Raw genomic sequence first — 19,271 nt, forward strand, 5'->3', positions numbered from 1 at the left:
CGAGCATGTTTTAAAATTACATGTCTTGAAACATGAAATACCTTGTATTAAATATTCTATTTGACTACAGGGAATATATAAACAGGTACAATATAAACTACCGATTATATATACACACACACACATATATATATATATATATATATATATATATATATATATTTTCCGCTGTCTCCCGCGTTTGCGAGGTAGCGCAAGGAAACAGACGAAAGAAATGGCCCAACCCACCCCCATACACATGCCTTGATTCAATCCACTGACAGCACGTCAACCCCGGTATACCACATCGCTCCAATTCACTCTATTCTTTGCCCTCCTTTCACCCTCCTGCATGTTCAGGCCCCGATCACACAATCTTTTTCACTCCATCTTTCCACCTCCAATTTGGTCTCCCTCTTCTCCTCGTTCCCTCCACCTCCGACACATATATCCTCTTGGTCAATCTTTCCTCACTCATTCTCTCCATGTGACCAAACCATTTCAAAACACCCTCTTCTGCTCTCTCAACCACGCTCTTTTTATTTCCACACATCTCTCTTACCCTTACGTTACTTACTCGATCAAACCACCTCACACCACACATTGTCCTCAAACATCTCATTTCCAGCACATCCATCCTCCTGCGCACAACTCTATCCATAGTCCACGACTCGCAACCATACAACATTGTTGGAACCACTATTCCTTCAAACATACCCATTTTTGCTTTCCGAGATAATGTTCTCGACTTCCAAACATTCTTCAAGGCTCTCAGAATTTTCGCCCCCTCCCCCACCCTATGATCCACTTCCGCTTCCATGGTTCCATCCGCTGCCAGATCCACTCCCAGATATCAAAAACACTTCACTTCATAGCTCTACCTCGCGCACATGAGGGGGATGTTATTCCATGTGAGGCGAGGTGGCGATGGGAATAAAGGCAGACAGTATGAATTATGTACATGTGTATATGTCTATATATATGTGTACATTGAGATGTATAGGTATGTATATTTGCGTGTGTGGACGTGTACGTATATGTGTATGTGGGTGGGTTGGGCCATTTCTTTCGTCTGTTTCCTTGCGCTACCTCGCAAACGCGGGAGACAGCGACAAAGCAAATATAAAAAAGTATATTTAATATATATTAAACTACGATTAACGGGCTTACAATGTTTTTCTTCTTACCCTTTAAACTCTCTATCTCGGCACAAACCAGGGAGGTATACTACTAGCTTGTGCCGGCTGCTTGCAGTCGGATAGTACATCATGGCTGTCAAATTTCATTCCTATGGCCCAAGTTACTGTTTTCTTTCAGCCACATCAACATCGAGTACTGGCATCCAGTACACAAATATACAATCTCTATAAACATTTAAGCCACCTGGTAGCACCAATCTCTCTGTTCTACGGAACTCGAAGTTTCCCTGTGGTAAGCGCTACGCGTTACCCCTACCTTTTGCTAGAACAGACTAGCCTAAGAACTGAAATGCTAAAAAGACCCTGTCAACGACCATGGAGGATAGACATTAACTAGCCTTACAACCAGGAAGCCAACGCCGCACAACCTCCGAAGTCCCCCCACCATTCGTTCCCAATAACCTCGTCCCCCCCCCCCCCCCCACCTTGCCCCAGCACAACACGCTAGTCAAACCACCTACGGTCCCAGCTTACCAGCCTGCAGCACCTCACCTACATACGTAAATAACGTTCTATGCAAGGCAACCATATGGCAACAAGACAAAGCCGCAAGACTCCAATTATTATTATTAATATATATATATATATATATATATATATATATATATATATATATATATATATATATATATATTTTTTTTTTTTTTTTTTATACTTTGTCGCTGTCTCCCGCGTATTGCGAGGTAGCGCAAGGAAACATATATATATATATATATATATATATATATATATATATATATATATATATATATATGCTAGCTTATCTTAAATGCGTTCGTTAGATTTTTTCTTAGTAGTAACCCTCTCTAGATACATGTGAAAAAAAAATTTTCAGTGTTGCTTCAAGATTTGTTTTACACAAAGGACACGGAACATACCGTTGTCCCGCGTCCATCTTAGTGTACTTACATAAACTGAGCAACATTCTCATTCACAGGACGCCCTCCACTACTGGTAAACCTCACCCTGGGATACGTAACGGCCAACCAAGGTCAACTGCAGTGCTGCTAATGCCTGCAGTAATCGTCCATGGACTACCAATACGCGACTAGATACAAATTTTAAACTATTCCCCGCCACACTCTAGCCCTATAGTGGAAATATCCACGGAAGTAGTCCGAGCCAGGACCTGGATAAACATAGGCTAGGTATTTCTGGCAAGCTAACAGAGGCGGGTTCTTGTATTACCTAACTTGCAACACTGCACCAACACCATCTGACTCCTTACTTTTTATAATCCAAATACCAGTTGTATTGCTGGCTGATCGTCTTTTTGTCTATGACCTAACAATTTTACTGAAGATTGAATTTACCTTATTCTATATCCCCTTAACCTTTTTTTTTTTTTTCTTTTGCAGCTATCTTAGATCTTTAAAAACTTGAGATGGCAACTTCCATATTCTTCATGTCTTTCCTGGAAAGTACCGCCATATACCCCACCATCTTGTGAGAACATTACCTTGGGTACATGAAATACCTACCACGCACAATCTCTTCTTAAAAAAAAAAAAAACTGATTTGTCCCGACTTTTACCATCACCGATGTCGAACTTCTCTTTCAACTTCCTGGCTAAACCTCCCCAGCATTAAACTCGCCTTCCCATCATTCTTCTCCAAACCAACGTATACCAGCGCGTTCCCTTACAATTCTGTGAAGACTTCTAAAACAAACAAAACTGTTGGTTCTCTGTGTACTTCAACCCACACAATCATAACTTGCATGTCTCTACACAACACAGAATCCCTTCCAAACTTATCCGTACTTCCCCATTTCTCCTGAACGCTCTTATATCCGTGTAACAACTCAAAACACTCGACAGACTGATCTCCAAATCTAACATTCCAAAACAATGACCTACCCGTAGCCCACGGCCATACTTCAAAGTTTTCTTAAAGACAGGAACCTACGCCAGCCAGGCCTGATGCCCTCTCCCCAACCCAATCCCGCAAGAAACATTCGCAATTATGGAAACGTAGTGAAAGATCGTTCAAAGACCTGTTGAGGCCAACTGTTTCTAAAAGGTTGGCGAGGGTGGTGGTGTAAGAAACCAAGGACGACCTGCAAAATGTACAGCTGCCAGCAAACCAAGCAAGGAAGATATACAGAGGATCTTCATGGTCATTCAATTTACAAATCAGAAAATCCAAGAGCCACTTTATTAAATCAAATTCTTTCCATCAAATCATTAAAAGCAGAAATGTAAAAACTATATAAATACTGTGATAGTAACAGAGCTGCCTATATTAATAACCCATTCAAAATATCAAGGGAAGAAGCACCCTTTTCTCCAATTTACCTTTCCTTATGAGGCGAAGGGAGGAGGAATTGGGCAAAAGGGTTTGGAGGAACAGCGAATAAGATCAATTACACTTATGGATATGATCAGCATTTCACATGCCTTTCTATGGAACGAATCAAAATAAATCTGAAAGCATCCAGCAAAATATCTAAATCAAGCTCATTTTTCATGTAAGCACTCAAGACATTTTGGTAATCACACACATGGCGGTGTACAAAATCATCAGTCAGGTTAGGCCAATTGCCACAACTAACAACGCTCTCAAATTATGTTAAACTTTCTTGGCCAGAACATAACGCAGAACATCAGTAGCGTACTCTAATAATTCATTCCTCAGTGTCCCCAAACTAACTACAGCTAATTTCTCGTTCACCAATTTTCTTAAAAATTTCATCCAACTCCTCGGTGTTACGATAGGGTCATGGAACACTGCTGCATGCCCTACCGACTACCCTAAGGCTGCACAACACTGCCATTTCCTAATCATTGCACAACACACGAACCAAAAATAGCCGAACTCCACAACGCATTTTCCAACTTAATCGCTAGCATCATTACGGTAAATGCTACGCTAGGCTTACCCTCGAGCAACGCCGACAGGAACCCACAAGAATCAGCCATTTTCTAACATGGATATCAACACAGTCAGCTTCATGTACACGTACCGAAAATAAACGTTCAATAAAAATATTACAATTTGATTTCAGATCTCAGTTTTAACTATGAAGTTTCCCAATAAAATTCAAGAACTGATACAAAATACATGCGCAATACACTATGTGTGTTATATATTATTACTTATGAAAAACATTTTTATATTCGTGGTTAGAAGAACGTTGAAGGCATTAATTCACACTGGCAGGCGGGAGACAAAGCCCAACCAACCAACCAAGGAATTAAACGAACACGAAGACTTCAATACCGACACCATCGCTGCCTACAACCGCCCTTGGCTGAGAAAAATATCTCTGAAAAGGTGAGCAACTGCGCACCTCAGGATCGAAGTATGCGCTTATAGATCCTGGGTGGTCATCCGCAGTCTGCGCACGTCCCAATGTGAACGTTGACCAATTACCTAACCTGATCCCCCCAGCTGCGCACATACGACCCAGCATACTGCGCACCACTTGACGCCACTGCGCGCACAATAAAGACTTCTGACACTGTAGGCAACTCCCTAAACCACAGCGCATGGGTGAACTTAGCACAGAATATGGAAACAAACCTTAAAATATGCACGTCCCATGCAAACATCAAATATCCGAGAACTGCAGATTAACCTGTCAATATAAATACGACATACTTGAGTAAACTACACATGAATCACGGGTGTTCGAAGCTTTATAGGTCAGGTTCGACACCCTTGCTCTCTCTTCCTGGAAGTGTTCGACCACTACCGTCCCGAGGAGGCAGCGTGGGAGGCGCAACAATAACAGGAATGGGAAGGGGGGGGGGGGGACCCCCTGAAGATTGACTTGCTAAAGGGAGGGAGGAGGGATCGGGGATGGGGTACTGGGGGGAGGGTTCCCACAAGGCCGAGGTGCAACCGCCTACAGGCATATCCAAGGTCAATTGGGGGGTATGGGGTTGGGGGGGGTCGTCCACATGCAATAGGTGCTCTGTAGTGAGCAAGGCTCCCCCACTCCAGATGGACAGCGGAGCGAGGCCTCTGCCTCGGTGTGAACTGTGGGTTCCTGCCTCCTAAAGTGAGGCTGAAGGTTTCAGGGAACAAGACGGTTCTCCACCAGAAACAGTCAATCGTCTTGGGTTATCTTTCCTAGCCTAGCCTGCCCTCATAACCACCACAATAGTGGCTCTCCCTAACCACTGCACAAAAGAAAATGATCTTAAAACGACTAACATAACGCTTAAGTAGTGTGTCAAGAGCCAAATACCAGTAAGGTCTTAATAATCACCGACCAGAACCCATCACCGGTATACACAAATTATCATCGCAATCTCCGAAGACGAGTATATACATACAACCTGCCACCCGTGTGTACATACATGCAAGTTATTAATGTTTGTCATTAATAGCTTTATAGCACACGAATACAGATGACAAAACTGTAGATTCAAAACCTATTTTCCAGTGTTCATTAGTTGACACTAAATGAATATGGATTCACGAAGTAAAAACATTTCGCCAATTCAAATCGATGCTTGGTGAGGTGGTGTCAATACAGGTGTTCTGTATAATGGGCCATCAACTGGCAGACCCAATGGCAAAACAAGAAAAAAAAAATCCACAGACTGACCCTGTTACAGGCAACATAACACTGTCGTCAACTGCTGTCCCGGTAATTAAATCCTGTGCCGCCCACCTCGCCACCGAAGTCATAACACCAAGGACACCTGCTTTGCTCCAGCCCTACCTACCATGACGCACAGGCAGGCACGACTGTTCATTGGTCCAACGGCTGTGACGCAATCACTCTACCCAATGATCACTGGTGTACCCGCGATGACATTTCACACCCAAGGACACACACACACAGTCACTTGGTCCAAGCACTTGTGTACATCACTATATGAACCACAGACACATTGTCTACTGGTCCTCTCTCAACGTAAACAGGAAGGCTGGCCACTGCCGCCACACAAGGGGTCCACGTCACACCACAAACCGGTTTCTTACCGGTCATATCCAGCTCAAAAAATAATTTTTCCCGCCCCCCTGCAGATGTACTCCAACACCACCACCAGCCAAGAGTTAATACAAGGCTGTCAACTTTTTTTCAAGATATTTGCAGATACATTAACAGACGTCAGGGGTTGGGAGGGGGGGTGTGCATCCTGGCAGAAGTCCCACGCATTTTGTTTTCCCCACTTGTCTAAGTTATCACAACACTTACCATTGCTTCCTGCAGGCATTACCATCATCATGGTGACCTGCAATGTAATCGTCCCATTACCGTAATTCCGTTCAATTACATAATCGATAAAAACTGGCGCCAAACACTTGCCCAGGGGAATGTGCCAATGTTTGCCTTCCAATGTTTTCTATAACGAAGATAGTGATAACCTCAGGACAACCCCATTAGCCCCATGGGTTATGGTCACCGCTACCAACACATGGCCCCCTATCTGTACGGGGGGGGGGGGTTCAACCCCCCCATCCCCTTACATTAAGGGCATATATCCATTAAGTTTATCCCTGGGGATAGGGGAGAAAGAATACTTCCCACGTATTCCCTGCGTGTCGTAGAAGGCGACTAAAAGGGAAGGGAGCGGGGGGCTGGAAATCCTCCCCTCTCAATTTTTTTTTCTTTTTTATTTTCCAAAAGAAGGAACAGAGAAGGGGGCCTGGTGAGGATATTCCCTAAAAGGCCCAGTCCTCTGTTCTTAACGCTACCTCGCTAATGCGGGAAATGGCGAATAGTATGAAAGAAAAGATCCATTAAGTTTATTCTAGGAAAAAAAAAATAACTATCCTGTCCCTTAAGGGTGAGGTCAAAGGTCAGGTCATGATTCTGTACTTTAGTGCTCTTACTGAAAGTTTTCAATTACCTATATAAATCTAACGCTGTACAGCACAAAGCTTACTAACACAAAGCTTCGCCGTGACGTTATCCATGGCAGACTCTTAGCAGTACAGGGCAGCCACACTATCAACAGGTCTCCTCCCCTTGTGAGGAATATGGGGCGACCAGCCTACACCTAACCCAAGGAGACAAAAAACACAAAATGGAATGACTGGAATGTGACTGGATAACTATGGCCGACTCTCTCTCTCTCTCTCTCTAGTTCACTGTGCCACAATGTGGGGGCACCCGCAGGGAACTTATACACACAACCAGGAGAGGGGGAGGTGGTGTGTGTGAGTGGCGGCACAAGGAAGATAAAGCTCTGGGGTCAAGAAAAAGCCAAAAGAGGGAAGGGTGGAAAGAAGAGTAAACCAAAAGATGGGGAAGGAGAAAAAGGGGCTAAAACTGTCGAGAATGAAAACTACTGTGAAGGAAAGGAGAGCTGAGGAGAGGCATGGCAGCTAACAGGTCTGCCAGCTCACCGCCAACTTCACCAATTACCAACCCTCATCCCAGCTGTTTACCTGGCTCGTCTCCCCGCCCCAACACCCTCCCCACTAGAACCCACTCCACTATCTTACCCAGACACCTACAACCCTCCCTACAAACCCACAACCACCCATCCTCCATTAACAACCCTTACAATAACGTCTGATCCCCACCCCTTGGTTATCCTAACTGACTAGAAACCAACCCCCCGTGGTGTGTAGCAGTTAGCGTTACCGACCATGACGCATCCACGGATCCCACCTCCCCCCCCCCCCCCCCCGGGGTCGAGCCCGCATAGGTTCGAATCATAGTCCTGGCGGTCGGTCCACCCCCCTCCCCCCACTGGAGAGGGTCGATAAATTGGGCAGCTCGCAAAGGTTTATATATATATAAATGTGTGTATGAACTACCAAACAACTAACCAAAAACCACTGACCAGTCCCCCACACCACAACTCTACCTTCCACACAGAGATGAGTAAGCTTTCTAGTTGGCTGTCTTGTACTGAACACCTGCACAAACTTCAACACCTGTGCAAGGGTTAGAAAAAAAAATAGTGAGAATGAAAGGCGCACACGCACGCACGCACACGAAAACCGCAACTGAAAAACAGTCTGCCTATCCCACAGACAATGCCAATCAGGAAGACTTGAAAAATGAGCGAACATGACTGGTCGCACCTGATTGTCAATACTGAACAGTCATTCCCCGGAAAAAAGGAGTCCAGAACTCAGATTGGCTGCCCAGACCTATCAGTCCATACCGCGAGCCATGATTGGTCAACCTGACACGACAACAAGGTTGGACTTGCCCCTGGCCGAACGCTGCGACTCAACAACCACAGCTTAAGTACGGAAAGCTAAGCTGTATCCTGTAAAGCTATTTAAGCCAACCTTGACTTACATGTAAAGCTAAATACTACCTTCATACAGGTAGAGTTAGTTTTCTTTACTGGAAACAAGCTTGAATGATGCAAGTTAAGCTTTGCGTTGGATTGGATACTTTTCGTTCCATTCCTTGTTCCTCCGTCGTAAGCTGGTCGCTACTTACCCTTCACCGTACTCAACGCTTCAGCTAGCTACTTGCCCACCATCTTTCAAACCCCAAGATATCATAAGCTTGGAGCTAACCGAGATGTCAGAAGTACAAGAGACGATTTTATCAAATACTTTCACGTCCTGGAGGGTCGTGTCCAAGGTTAACATTTTCGGGGATACACCAAAAAACGAAAATATTGTCCCGCCAAAACTCTTACCGGTAGTTACCGCCTAAGTCTTACCCCCCCCCCTTCCCCCGCGGCTATGCCATGACGTCATACTCAGCCAATAAGACGTCCCGAGTCTTTACTAATTGGACGCAGCTGCCGTAGAACCACAGGCAATCAACTGCCAACGCCACAGAACAATAGCCAATCAAGTGCCGTCGCTATTGACCTGCAGCCAATCAGGTATCGTCACTGTTGACCCGCAGCCAATCATGTTGCCGTCGCTTGCTGACCCGCAACCAATCAGGTTGTCGTACCTTGCTGACCCGAAACCAATCAGGTTGCCGTAGCTTGCTGACCCCCAACCAATCAGGTTGCCGTCGCTTGTTGACCCGCAATCAATCAGCGAAAGTCTTTAATGACCGGACGCCAATCAGTGGACGTCACCTTCCAAACAACCAATGTCACTTGAGGAATGGGCAGTTCAACCGATTGGGTAAGAGGTTATGACCCTTGGGGACGAGGGTCTGACCAATAAGGGTCGGGTCATCATGCCTAAGTACGGGTCGTATCGTCGTACACGATGGTTTACAAACTGTTGTTGTTATTATTACCAAGTAAACCACGTTCTCCAGTCACTCCAGCAATTACGTAAGCAGTATCCTTATAAAAATCATTTGGGTCAAATTACTCCAGAGAATATCTGTTTTAAACAACCTCCCATGTTGTAACTATAACAACCTATCTGTAGGTTCCTGAACCAGTAACCAACTTATTCCGAAGCAATCTTGGTCTAACCAATTAGAACTTACCATTCAGAAAAGTCCACAAAAGTACTAACTTGAATAGAACTTGTCCATTACAGAACCATCAAATAACCAGGTCACTACAAGAGAGGATGGTTTACAGGGTCATTAAAGGTCACACGATCTGTCAACACCCACACAGAGGCCCCACACTATGGCCCATCTCAAATATCACCACCTCAGTGGCCACTCAATTTGACGAGAAGACACGCCCACCCTAACGCCACGCCCACTGGCTAATGTTAGGGTGGTGGCAGACAGTACAACACAGTTGATCATTTCGGCCAACCTAGCCTACAGCTTGAGTCATCAAAACCAGGTATTTCTGCTGGTCAAACTAGTGAACGGTATATACATCCTCTACTGCCTCGGATAAAAGTCCATTTCAAACGTAATGTTATTTTATCATCGGTAACAGATAGGCACATTTCGTAACACCATCTGTGAGGTAGGATGTCGCTCAAATAAATTACAACCATCTACAACACCCTCAGTGAACACAGCTGGCTGTTGTTGGGTTGGTTATCAAGGGCATTGGGCCTACTAATTAACGCCAGGTATATTAAAGCTATCAAAAGTTAATAAATAAAATCTTGAGCACCATCTTCGTGTGTATGATAATTCTAAGACCACACATACTCTCGCTAAATACACACACACACACACACAGTCTCGCTAAATAAATACACAGTCACTAAATACATACACAGTAAATAAATACAGTCTCACTAAATAGTCACTTCAATGAAAAACTGTCCAGTACACTCACCGCATCAAGTAAATACATTACCTGCAGCGTTCAAATATTTCTCATACGAAATAAAAAAGTTTACCATATGCTGAACTACCTTGCATGGTTATTTTGGGTCACTGATGAACTACTGATTGGTGATTTGAGTAATCGAATGCTTAAAGCTACCATCTCAAGATACGTCCATGGTGTTTGAGCTGTTCAATTCTACCTACCAAGTTGCGTAACTGTTCAGGAAGTGCCAAGTGTTGGTGCAGCGTGGAATTGCCACAACTCCTTTAAGTACTTTTAAAATGGAGTAATGTGATCTGGTCCCCAGGCCGGAGTTGAACAAGGGGGGTGTGGTGTGGGGGTTACCTAACCACCTCTATTTTCATGCATTCATCTACGCTGCTAACTATGCCAAGCCAGGGGGGCCAACCTACGTGATCATGTTATATATCACTGCCGCATTATCACAACCACTGCGACACCTCCCCTCTAGCCAGGATCAAACTGGTTTCATTACAACCTAACCTGCCCCTCTCTGCCAGTTGTACTTTTCTCCGTCCAACATAAATGGTTTATTCATGGACAATAAATGATTCTCGTCCACTTTTTAAAGTCAAAACTTATGAACATTTGATTTTCTTACCAACTGAACACTTACAGAAACAAACACTGTCCAAACCATGTTGTAATCCCTGAGGAGCGAGACATTACGATCTTGGTATAATGGAATGACATCTAGTTAGATCAAACAGGAAATAAATTATCTAAATTTACTCATCCTAACAAATCATGTCCCGTACAGACTGTTTACAAGTTAGCGTTCGTCATATACACTACTAGTGTACACTGTCAGCATTGATCGTCCTATCTATATACTGGGACACAGGGCACGTTCACTAACAACCTAATGGATCAATTAATCACAGAGCACCAACACTACTTCGAGTTAATTAGTCAGACGCTGGTGTTTGGCTTTTATTAACTACGCATCTTTACTGACGTCTTGAGAATGACCCCAGCAGCTCCCAGGGCAGAGGTCATCATACCCAAGGGTCACGATGCCAAGTGTTCAAGAGCCGCCTGCCTCCTCCTCCTGATGATGGTTGGGTTGCCGACTGTCAAGCTGTTTCGTGTCGCGGCCAGAACGCCTGACAACCCCCCCCCCCCCTCTTACTAGTCTTCAGGTTTTGTTTAATGGTTTACAAAGTTTAATTGCCCCATGTCATTTCACGGTGGGCAGCCAGTACAGACACTTCTACACCACCACCACTATACTATACGCAAGCAAGCCTTACTCTGCCCCGCCCCATTATAACCCCCCCTCTCCCCTTCCGCGATCCTCAGCCCCTTATATAACTCGCCCCCTCCCCCCTACGGTAAGGTGAGGATTGCCAACTCCCACAAAACGCGACGAGGCGTTCGTGCCAACATTCTGTTGCAGCTAATGGATAAATGGAGGGTTGACCTTTCCCCACCGAGCAACGCCACGTGTTACGGAGAGGGACATGGACAACCACACAGAGGGACGGGAAGGGGGGCAAGGATTGGGCTGGAGGAAAACAAACGTGGGCAAGAGACGATGAGTAGAGAGAGAGAGAGAGAGAGAGAGAGAGAGAGAGAGAGAGAGAGAGAGAGAGAGAGAGAGAGAGAGAGAGAGAGGTTCTATCCCTCCCTCCTCTTTACCTTGGGGCGTGACAACCAGGGTGGGGTGGAGTTGGGAGCAGGGAGAGAGGTAGGCGGAAGGGGGTAGAGTCAGGGAAGCATGCAGGCAAGGGGGCACACACACACACAAGATACAGCCCCAACACGCCATCTTTATTAATTCAACCTTACTCATCACGTAACCCGAGCTAGCAACATTCCCAGCTGTCCTACAGCAGACGCAAGACACTAATACCCAGCAACAACTGACCTACAAATATAAAAGTCCACCGTTGTTCCAAGAAGAACGTTCTTTATAAACCAGAGGAACCACGAAGCTAACAGACTACCATATGTAACTACACGGGGGAAACTTAGAAACGTAACTAAATGTTTTCAGTAATAACGGACATTCCTCCTCTACGGATGGTTGAACCCTCGCAACCGACAACATATGGGACCAAGCTGCATTGTGTTGCTCTTTCTGCCGCCCAAACTTCTCTTGGCCGTACCTCGCATGGCCCCCCTACACCACCACTACAATCAGTCTGGTAGGGTACACCTGCAGAAACCCTGCCCACACTACAGATGTTCTTAGACGTGTCAGGTGTAAGATAAATTAGTGAAGCTGGGCTTGCCAGGAGGGTGCTGCCGGGTATATACGACATGTTTGGCCAGCGCGCCTGACACCACTACCAGATGTACGACAAGCCATCTATTTTCTATCCACAGTGTTGCCAGATGTACAACGTCTCCACCTTCAATATCAGAGGTATCTGGCTTCCCAAGGTATGGCCAGGTGTGCTCTTCTGACACTGGCATCCATTTTTTGATACATGATATCTGGCCATAATGTTCTTTCATATCTTGCAAATTTGGATAATTAATGTTTCCTTGCCTTATTATTATTAATATATATATATATATATATATATATATATATATATATATATATATATATATATATATATATATATATATAATCTAACTTAATGCACTAATTTCAATAGTAACCATTCGGTCACTAATGCCACCGTGATGTTTGTTAAACAGTATTTTTCGGTTTATTCGAGTCTTGCATCTACAATTATTCAACTTTAAGATACCAACATAAGGCAAGTCCAGCTCTCTTTACGAATTACTTTAACTTTCATTATCAAGTTTAAAGTAATAAAATCAGGCTATATACAACTGATACCAACTTTTTAATTTGATAACCTAAAGTATAATATATATATGCATCACCCGAATAAAAGGCTACAAATGCAGATGGTATTGTCTTCAAACACCTGAAGGAGATCAACATTTTTCTAGTACAAATAGAGGTTGAAGACCTTCATCCAACCAACTAGAGAACAAATTACACTAATTTATAGACATCCAGGATTTTCAATTCTGTTTCATCTTAAAATACGACCAAAGAAAGTAATGTTGGTTAATTGCGTGTGCTTAACTATATTAATTACATATAATCATATGCCAGATCCATACCGGTTAATCAGTAATCAGTCCAACCTGGCATCCTATGTCGAATTAATCGCCTTACTAGTCATCATTCTTACAAGAGATAATTAAGAGAACTAATTAACTATGCCAATTCAGTACTTAAACTTGGAACACTAGCTAATCCCACCTGGTAATCGAAGGCGATTATTGCCATTCAATCAGCCAATGAGTGTGGCGTAGCTGGTGGAGGAAGCCATCCCATTGGTGGGCCGGGCGGGGGGGACGCCACAGGACACGACAATGATTGGTCGTTGTGCTCGAGCCGACCACAACGAAGGCTAATATGAGTAATTGTGTCAACTTGTTCGTTGTGGGTGGAAATTTTGGGAATACTGGGTGCGTTTGTGGGCGGGGGGGGGGGGGGGGAGGCTAGGGTGGACAGGAAGGGGGGGAAGGCAACTGTACATGTGAGGGAGCGGAGTAGGGGGGGACGAGGATAGACTGGAAACGACAGAGTGGACACAGACTGGGCAATGTGACATGGGGTTCTGAAGAGGAAGGGGGCAAGGAGGGGTGGGGCAAGAGAAGGCGGGGCAATAGGATGGGAGGGGGAGATGCTAGTGTGGCGGGTGCTGCCTCCCCCCCGTCCCAACAGAGGGCGTGGCTACCCGTCACCAGCCAGCATTAAAGGTGATATTGCGTGTTGCTCCCGACTCCATTCTCTGGATTACCCGTCTGGCATCTACTACAGGAATACGGGGCTGCTCGTTGGGTCTCGACAGCACCGGCAGGAGTAAGAGCAGGTTCTGGTTAGGTCTCTACAGCAAGGGGGTAGGTAGGAGGGAGTGCTAATCTGGTCTCTACAGCACCAGCAAGACGGGGAGCTGGCCTGGTCTCTACAGTAACAGGAGAGCTGGCCGGGTCTCTACATCAGGAAGGTATGAGCTACCATGGTCTCTACAGCAGGAGGGGGGGCGAGCAACCACGGTCTCTACAGCAGGAAGGTATGAGCTACCATGGTCTCTACAGCAGGAGGGGGGGGGGGCGAGCAACCACGGTCTCTACATCAGGAAGGTGTGAGCTAGCATGGTCTCTACAGCACCCGCAGAGGGGAGGGGGGGGGAGCTAGTCTGGTCTCTATGGCACCAGCAAGGGCAGAGAGCTAGCCTGGTCTCTACAGAGTCCGGGGGAGGGTGTGGTGGTCACGTGACCAGCAGTTGTACACGGAGGGTGGGTGTGGGGGCAACAATCCCTCACCCAAGAGGGGGGGGGGGATGATATGGTGTCCATCTACTGAGTGATGGAGGGAGGATGGACAACCCAACAATGGTTCTGTGTAATTCTCAAGTGTCTTATCCATCACCCATCGCTTCGTAATCCCCCATCTTGTCTCTCCCGTCCGTCTCCGGGGGTAATACACCCATCCTGTCTCTCTCTCCGGGGGTCACCATCCTACACTGACCATAGACAATGGTCATTATGTGGTTACCTGCTAATTAGTTCTAGTTGGCCCTCTCCCAGGTGGCGTCCGTGGCTGTAATGGAGGAGGATTGTAGGTACGTCCAGTGCAACACGGACGGGCAGGGAACAACCCAGCAGTGTTGTGATGTAAGTCAACCCACCTACAACTCTCATGCACCGTTGTAGTTCTACTGTAATTTCTTCAAATCCACTCCCTCTTCGTGGACGCGCGCACACCACACATACACGCCATACCTTCCTCCATCAATTTAGTTTTTATCAATTCATATTTGATGCGTCCATGGGGCTTCCCCAATCGTCACCCCAACTGCCTGCCATCAAGATTTGAGTCATTCTTATGACACGCCCAACCAATATTCTTACTGTGTACCGACGTCGCGTACAGGACCGTTCCTTGCTTAACTTTACACTGGTTTTGTACGGCGATCGAGTCTACAATTTCCAGGGTGGACTGGATGTCATGTTGTATCTATCTGCTGAGGGTGATAACTGCATCATGCTAGGCTGGTGCCTTACACCCCACGTCGGGCAACAGATCATACATCTCTACACTGATCCCAGGCTGGTGTGCGAGGCGACAGTAGCGCTGTCCCAGACAAAGGACTGGTGTGGTTCACAGAGCATTTCCTATGGGGTATTAAGTCATTAAGAGGAGTCTTCCCATCGTGTTACCATGTGGTTAGCAATTTTCAAAGGTATGAGACTGGGTGTTAGGATGTTTGGTGCCCCAGTGCTGTGGAGGGGCTTGGGGAATGTTCGACCCCAAGAGGTATAGGTCACACAGTGCTGTGCGTTTCATGAAATTTCTACCTGCACTGCCTGCTGTAGTGTCGGGGACCCGTTGCTCTACCACTGAATTCCACCAAAATACAGGAAGGTTCAGGTATCCTTTGTATCTTGTAACGCGTGTCCTGTGGCGTGGCAGGAGGTTAACCTTACAGCTAAACCTCTTCGTTCCATCCCCCCTCCGCAAATTTTACGCCCCACCCACGAGTCTTACATGCCTCCTTCGGTAGGGGTAAGAGTCTCCTCTGTCTGTACATCCATCCTCCTAAGGACAACCTCCTCATACTGCCTCATGCCGCTCTACATGTACACGGCAACCAAGGCCCCCCCACCTTCCATCTAAGGCAGAGCACACCATGAAGAACGCACGACTGGCCCTACTATCGTAGCCAGATGCAAGGCATAAAGAGGAAAGTCCACACACAAAAAAGGCTTTCTCTCCACCAGGGAAAATATGCCCAAGGTATCCACAAGACAAAAAGCCAACATCACTAACAAACGTCCGGGTTTACCAGGCCCACTACTTCACCCTGGGAGACAAGTCCCTTTCTTCACCTCCCACCACAGCACACCCAAGCCCTCCCCCTCCCACATCCCTTCCATCCGCGGTACCTCTCCCACGCACCATCAGGATGGGTTGGGTGGGGTGGGGTGTGGAACAACGACTGTGGGGGGAGGGTGGAGGGAGTGGGGTAGTACATCCTTCACAAGACTTATCACACGACTTGAAACGTCCACATTTTGTACAGCTGTGTACTTCCTGTATCAGGTGTGTGGAGCAGGAAGCTGCAGGAGGAGGAGACAGCAGCAGGTGGGGGGCAGATCTGGTTGCCCCCCCCCCTCCCTCACAACCAGCCTCCATCATGGTTCCCCAATACAATCATGAAAGCCACATCAATAGTAGTAACAGCCAGCCGCTTCTCCTGCGAGAGGGCCTGGGGGGGGATGAAATAAATGGCAGGGAAAAAATAAGGGGGGGGGGGGAACAGGGGGATAGGAAGAAATGGGAGGAAAAAAAAAAGATAAAAGTTACCATCACCTTCCCATACTATTCTCGACACACTATTTTGATACGGAAATCTCTGTTCGTTGTGCGGGGACACAACATACTTTCCAACATGGATACTCCAGTAACACTTGGAAGGACAAGAACGTCTAATCCAATTGTGACTTTTGTCATGTACGGGGCTTCATTACGGCGGAAATAACTAAACTTGTCTCAACCACTCGGTGCCTGGCTCTCCCTCCAAACTACTAGCAACCGTCCTTATCTACTAGTCCCCTCCCTATCCCTTTATACATCTCCCCCCCCCCCCCCGCCGCTTATCGTCGTGCCGTCCAACCAATCCAATATTAACCCCCCACCACAATCCCCCTTCCGACATGAGGTGAAAAACTAAAAACATTTGAGTTTCCCCACCGTCAGACACTCGGCAACAGTGAACTACTGTGACGTAAGAGCGGGGGAGGGGAGTAGCGGCTGGAGGAGGGGTCTTGGTTGTGAGGGGGGGGAAGGGGAGAGGGAGGGAAGGGGGGGGGGGGCATCTGCAGCAAAGGGTGGGGCGGCCATGCCGTGTAGTAGGTGGTGGCGGGGAGGTATGTACGGGGAAGAAAAGCAGACGAAAATAGAGGTGGGGAGAAATGATAGGGCGTAGGGAGAATACATAGTCACCAAGGAAGAGGTAGTGGGATGGGCGAGGACACAGGAGAAATGGAAAATGCGTTAAGAGTGTGGGGGAGGGGGTTAGGCAGCGTGGGGAGACTATGGTAGCCAACTGTAAGAAGAGCCAAGGGTCTCAACGAGACCAACGAACCACTAAGTGCTAGACGTTACTACCAACAAGGGGGGAGGGGTAAGGGAGAGCTAAGGGAGGGGGGGGAGCGTAGGGAAGGGGGGTGGGGGTTTAAAGCACGCGAGGTTACGTAACCAAGACCGACGCGTCAACCCCCCCTGCTCCCCCACCGCCAGCACACACACACTGCTTCCGCGCCTCACGCCACAACCCGTTCTTAGAACTTTCTCACCAACTTTAAAAAAAAACGCCACTTTAATCCTAGTTAATTTAAAAATGGAAGTGGTTTCGCTACCCTTCAACAGCGTGTAGCTCCTGGCCGAAGCCACGACGTTTGAGAGACCAGACAACGTGACCAGTTCAGCCAGCCTGGGCCAACTTCAGCCATGGACGGGTAAATTCAGTTCCGGCTTCCTCGGCCGGAAAGGCCAGTCCAACGCCACCGCTCCTTCACAGTCAGAGGCGAATTATGATTAATGGAGCACCTTCGTAAAAGATTACGGAAGACAACATATACACTTGCCTCATCTCCATAGGTACTCGTCAATGGCGGTTTGATAAAATGAATGTTTTACTCAGGTGTCACGATCCAGGCCCAACAAAATGGACAGTGATCATGGTCTGCTCAGGTTCAATAAGACATTCCCAACAGATTGTTACTTTCACCCGAAACATTACCATGATACACTTACCCGCCAATACCATTCTTAAGACTATTTCGATAACAATATATCTCCTTAGATCAATAGGTTCCAAATCCTTCCTACGCTGTCTTCCACACATCCATCTAACAAATTACATAAACTTATGAAAACTTTATTCAAGCTGTGCTTCTTTCAGAAGTCGAAAAATAGTATATACGACTCATGCCTGCAATGTATCATCCAATACCTACTGCTTGTAGTATACCTAACGCAACCTGACAACAGATTCCTATCACTCCAGCGTGTTTCGAGTGAAAAATGAAGTGTCCACGGCAGATAACCATCTGGAATCTAGGATATATAGCTTCGTCTCTTCGATGTCTATCAACTGACATATCTCTTGTGTCTCCCCTGATGATGTGATTATTACACGAAAGTGCACATGGGAACTTTTCGTGTTTCATTTTCCCCGTGGACTCATAGGAATATATTATACATATATATATATATATATATATATATATATATATATATATATATACACACACAATTCAATTATATATAATTCAATTGCATAAAACCCACATAACTTAATTGAAATAGCTCCTCCATTTGTCAGAAGTGGAAAACCTATAATAATTACAGTCGACCATTCAATATATCTTTCCAATAACGGAATACCAACGCAACTTTTCTTTTTTTTTCCCTCTTTGAATTCATCTACGATGGGTAAACTGTTTCCACCGGCAGCAAGTCTCCCAATTCCTCCCCCACAGGGAATCATTCCAAATCAATATTTCTTTCGTCAATATCCTAAGAGTGTATTCTTAGGTAAAAAGACAGCAGCTTTCTTGAGGAAACCTACAGATAAGCTGCTCAAACGTGCATCCATTACAGCTAATTCCTTACCTCAAACTACCGGTATATGAAAAAAAAAAAAACCTACAGAACTATCGCCTGCCAATACATACACTTTCAGAATATCAATGACTGGTTTAATTGGATTATCGGCACTTAACATTTATGCCAGACAAGTATTCACGAAGAACAAAATACCGATTTTTAAGTCAAGGATAAAGTTACGTAAGAAAATTCCCGCCAAATTTCATTGTCCTCCACTGTAAGACAACTTCCATTCTCTTCTAATAATGACCCTCGATTCGAAAATCACAACCCAGAATGTTTACTTGAACAAAATGGAAGTCTCATGGCAAGGCAGTAAAAAATCTATAC

General features: G+C 45.9%; 1 protein-coding gene across 5 annotated transcripts in view; it reads right to left on the reverse strand.

The window, feature by feature from the left end:
- The window catches only part of LOC139758682 (uncharacterized), a 78,714-nt gene that overhangs the window by 11,595 nt on the left and 47,848 nt on the right, over positions 1–19,271 (reverse strand). Inside the window, exon 1 of one of the 5 annotated variants that reach the window (XM_071680290.1) lies at positions 5,858–5,902. The exons of 3 other annotated variants lie outside the window; for them this stretch is intronic. In XM_071680290.1, coding sequence (XP_071536391.1) covers positions 5,858–5,887 — 30 coding nt within the window. In that variant the 5' untranslated portion in view covers positions 5,888–5,902. Of the gene's footprint in view, positions 1–1,166; positions 1,339–5,857; positions 5,903–19,271 lie in introns of those variants that run through there. One more of the 5 variants, XM_071680293.1, reaches the window with a different exon arrangement.

The sequence above is a fragment of the Panulirus ornatus genome, chromosome 31 (assembly GCF_036320965.1).
Source record: "Panulirus ornatus isolate Po-2019 chromosome 31, ASM3632096v1, whole genome shotgun sequence".
Lineage (NCBI taxonomy): Eukaryota > Metazoa > Arthropoda > Malacostraca > Decapoda > Palinuridae > Panulirus > Panulirus ornatus.